A 4,171-nucleotide genomic window follows, 5' to 3' on the forward strand; every position below is an offset into this window, starting at 1 on the left:
TCTGATGCCTTATCATGCCTGAACACTTCCTCCTTTGTGTCACAATGATTCAGAGCAGCTGGAAAACAGCCTACTGCAGCCAACTCTCTGCAGTTCCTTTGCTCCCTTGATGAGCAAGTCCCCAACTGGTGAGGGTTAATTCACAAATAGCCTGTCAAACCTAGGAGAAACCTGCTCCAAGGGGAAATAACAGGTTTAGTCTTATCACAATTTGCTGCCACTCTTAAGACATGTACAGTAACTTTCATGCACAGATAAAAATATTGGCTGTAGTCACGTCGAAGGAGGCCGCTGTGCGACTCTGAGACTTGTGGTCCACTCTCTGATATGCCCAACCTTCTGCACAGGGGGCTGCTAGTCTGTCACTGCAATTCTGATGAACAGTGAAAGGTGCTCTGCTCTTCAATTCCTGACTTAATTTTGCTGTAGAGACCTGGGACCTGCTGTCTGACAGGCTATCTTAAGACTGTTGACAGTTTCACATGTGCCAGCCCTCCCTCTGTTTTGAAGGAAGAACGTCAGTGAAGAGTGGCTACTTGACAAGAAAAGGTAAGATTGGAAATTAGTCCAAATTGAAATAAATAAAGGGAGAGTAAAACTGGTTTTAGCAACAATCGCAACAGAGAAGTGTGAGAGTACTCAATGGTCTTTTTTTAATCCTCTCCGAGCTCCAAAATTTTCACATCAGTCTTGATTTATAGTTCATTCCAGTAATACTAGGATGAAGGATTTTGTTCTGTTTCTCAGCAGTTTTTCATAAGAAATATGAAGAGGTAAGCAGAGGTAAAGGAGAGTCTGGTCAGGCCACACCAAATTTTAAATGCTGTCACTCCTGACCTTGGGCTATACAGAAGTGCATATTCTCTGTCAAAGTGACACCAACCGTGCTATTACATCTGTACTATACTAAGAATAGAGGAGTATATATTGTTTCAAGTTGTAATCTGCTACTCAATCCCAGATTTTGAGGTGCTATCCAGGTCTGTGTAGAGGCATAAGTACAAGCATATTAAAGTGTTCTTCATTCAACAGAGTCATCTACTAGTTCTCTGAGGTTTTCTGGCCTCAGGTACTCTCCTCCACCTCCTGTCACTGTGTCATAACATACTACAGGTGCAATCTATGGCACCTGGGTAGTTACTAGAACAAGGTAATTACATGCTACTTCACCTTTCCACAAATATCCCAGCTTGCACTGCATGGACAATACTCCTGAACCGAGGTTTTTCCTCTGTCCTTTTCAGCATCATCCCCATTTGCCGTGTGAAGGTAGCAGCCAACCAGTCCCGGACCTCTGAGGGTACAGAGTCAGACTGGATGTCACTGAGTTCATCTTCTGTGTCCAGTAAACGCCTGGAAGGGGAGGAAAAAGTTGGTAAACAGGCTCTTAGAGTGCACTATAACATTCTTGAAAAAAAATGAAACTCACATATATTCGATTTAAAGCAGCTGTTAAAAGTCTTTTGTTCATCAGCCCTAATCAAACACAATTATACAAGTCTTCAACAGTTTGTTTATTTGCTTGTACACTTAAATGTCAGATTGTAAATCTAGGCTGACAAACAAAAAGTATCAACCTTCTGAAGCATATCTTCAGCTCACCAGTATTCCTGACCTTTCTGTCCTTTAGAGGTCATTTATGGTCATTTCTAACCTCTGAGTTAGTAACATGTAATCCTCTCCTTTCCCAGTTATGCCATCTGCAGTGACTCTACAAGTGCATTTAGCAGCAGGTAAATGACAATGAGAGAGGAACTCCTCTGCAATGTCTTACCAGTCTACCTCTATCATGACCTGGAGTAAATTATTTTTTTTACAATTTCAAAGGCTTGATACAAGTGAAAGGATTTAGCATTATCCAAAAGGAATAGATGAGTAGGACTTTAGAAATGTTCCGAAAAAGTAGGACACAATTATTATGTAAACATTTCTCCAAGAGAATGCACATCACATTTATGATTGCTTTTGATCTCCTCCCCTGCCCCAGGAATCTTATAGAAGCATTTAAACCAAGGATTGGCAATCTGCTCTACACAGAACACAACATTCTAATGATTAAAAACGTGTGGTCTGTCAGTAATAAATCTTGGTTCAAACAAATTTCCCAATAGACATGTAAATCACAATTTTGTGTCATTGGTAATAGATACAAGAGTGCTGATCTCTGTAGCTAACTCACCTAGTTTCATCAATATATACTGACTCAAGAACAGTTGCAGCATATTCCAAATTCTTCTTTAGGTCTACAACTGAAGCTTCCCCTCTCTCTAATTGCTTTACCAAAGACCGCAATCTAAAGGAAAAAGGAAAACAAAAGTCTGATGAGTATAAAGAGAAATAGGTTTGAAAGTGAGCATCAGTTCCCAGCATGAGACCCAGAATACAGGTGAAAACTTTTGGAATTCTGCAAGTTTCTGAAAACCACATACAAAAAAATCAACAAAAATCACATTTCCAAGATTGGTCACAATGATGCCAGGCAAACACTAGGTTATATTTAGGCTCAAACAAGTCAGTGAGTTATGACTGTCCCCTAGTCACATTGAAATAAGCCATAATAGAAATCACTTGGAATTTAACACAGGAGCTAAGAGAGAGAATTTCAATCCAGCCATAAGAAGGAAGTAACTTCTTAAATAGTATCTGTTGACAAACATCAGCTATTCATAATGACTGATATACACATATGCAAAGTTGTATGAAAGTGTATTTAGAAGCACTATTGCTGAAACACTGTACAAGGTTAGGAAATGCTATGATTTTCATTAGATCAAGTGGTCACCTTAGACTATCCCATCTGTATTAAACAGAACTCATGGAAGCTTTTTTGTCAGAATATTATTATTGTTGGGAGTGAGGGAGAACAGACTTTCGGAAAACAAAAATTGGTATGAAAAACTCTCATCTATCAAAACCAGTTTATATATCTGTGCTATTTTATTTTCTCCTCTCCTTCACTCAACTAAATTAGGAAAACAGGGGAAGAAAGAGGACATGAAGATATTAAAGCAAGCAGTAAAATCTAAATATTTTAAACAATCCAAGAATTACATGTTTAGAATAAGAAGAATTTATCCCATTCTTTAAAAAGAGAATGGGATAAAGTCTTGACAAGTTAAAACATTTTTGTGAATTTGCATGAAGTTCTTAAAATGCAGAGAGTATCAGGAGACTTGACTTTTCCTGAAGGCACTGATGCCACAGAGGCATTTTAATAGCAAAGAAATACTTCTTCTATTAATCTAAGGCTTGGCATATACAGCATATGTGAACCACTGAGGAAAAGACACAACCTAGAAAGTCAGCTCCAGCAGTAATTCTCAAAGCACAATATAAAATAGAGTAACTAGTAGCCTGTGACCCAATGGATTTGTATTAGGCTGGATAGCAATCTTCTGTCATTGCTTTTGTATAGGAAAAAAATGCAAGATACAACACTGAGAGGACTGAAAAAAAATGTTTGCAAGGAGCAAATACATGGCATTGCTACACTGGCATTTTTCATCAGAAAAGTTTACATGCAATTTTCCAAGTTGTTGTTTTGCTTTTTTCATGTTTCCCAAAATATCCTTCTTCCTTTCAATAAAAAATTTAAAAAATAAAAAAAGTGAAGCAACCAATTGTTTTTGTACTATTTAGAAACATAACAATGCAACAATAGTTTTGGTTCAGCAATCTTGGCAGGATGATGAACAGATTGCTTCAATTCACCTTAAGTCAAATAAACTTTAGATCACATCATCCAGCTATAAGTGAAATCATATACAGTTCATATTTTCACTTCACAGTAATAAATTCCTTGATGTTTATTAATGGAAGAGAAGTCCTGTGCCCAAAATATTAGCAAACTTTGGCTTACTGAAAATTTTTTAGTAAAGCAACAGCCTGAGCACCTCCTCAGCACTGAGTTCTTCGAATTACCTTTGTCTCCATCTCCTGCTACTGAAAACTCTACAGGATATGCTCTCCCCTCATGTGCAAGCACCTGCCCCATTCTCCGATTCTGAACTTTGGGAACTGAATCAGAAAATATAACCAGCAAAAAACCATAATGTGAGCAAAATTTTGATTTTAGAGTCTTTGGTGATATGGTCATTAGAAGTCTTGCTCAAGGGTCTTTATTCATTCAAGTCAATCACTTCACCTGGCACTAACCTTTTATAAGAATTCA

At 37.8% G+C, this 4,171-nt stretch overlaps 1 protein-coding gene across 1 annotated transcript in view; it reads right to left on the bottom strand.

The window, feature by feature from the left end:
- Positions 1–2,298, bottom strand: part of PDE1C (phosphodiesterase 1C, calmodulin-dependent 70kDa) — a gene marked incomplete at its 3' end in the record, with an annotated part of 42,417 nt that extends 40,119 nt beyond the window's left edge. Inside the window, exons 1-2 of the mRNA XM_009072048.1 lie at positions 2,180–2,298; positions 1,171–1,353 (exon numbers count right to left, since the gene is read on the bottom strand). Coding sequence (XP_009070296.1) covers positions 1,171–1,256 — 86 coding nt within the window. The remainder of the gene's footprint in view (positions 1–1,170; positions 1,354–2,179) is intronic.
- Between the last annotated feature and the right edge of the window lie 1,873 nt (positions 2,299–4,171).

This window comes from Acanthisitta chloris, unplaced genomic scaffold (assembly GCF_000695815.1).
Source record: "Acanthisitta chloris isolate BGI_N310 unplaced genomic scaffold, ASM69581v1 scaffold173, whole genome shotgun sequence".
NCBI classification, from domain to species: Eukaryota; Metazoa; Chordata; class Aves; order Passeriformes; family Acanthisittidae; genus Acanthisitta; species Acanthisitta chloris.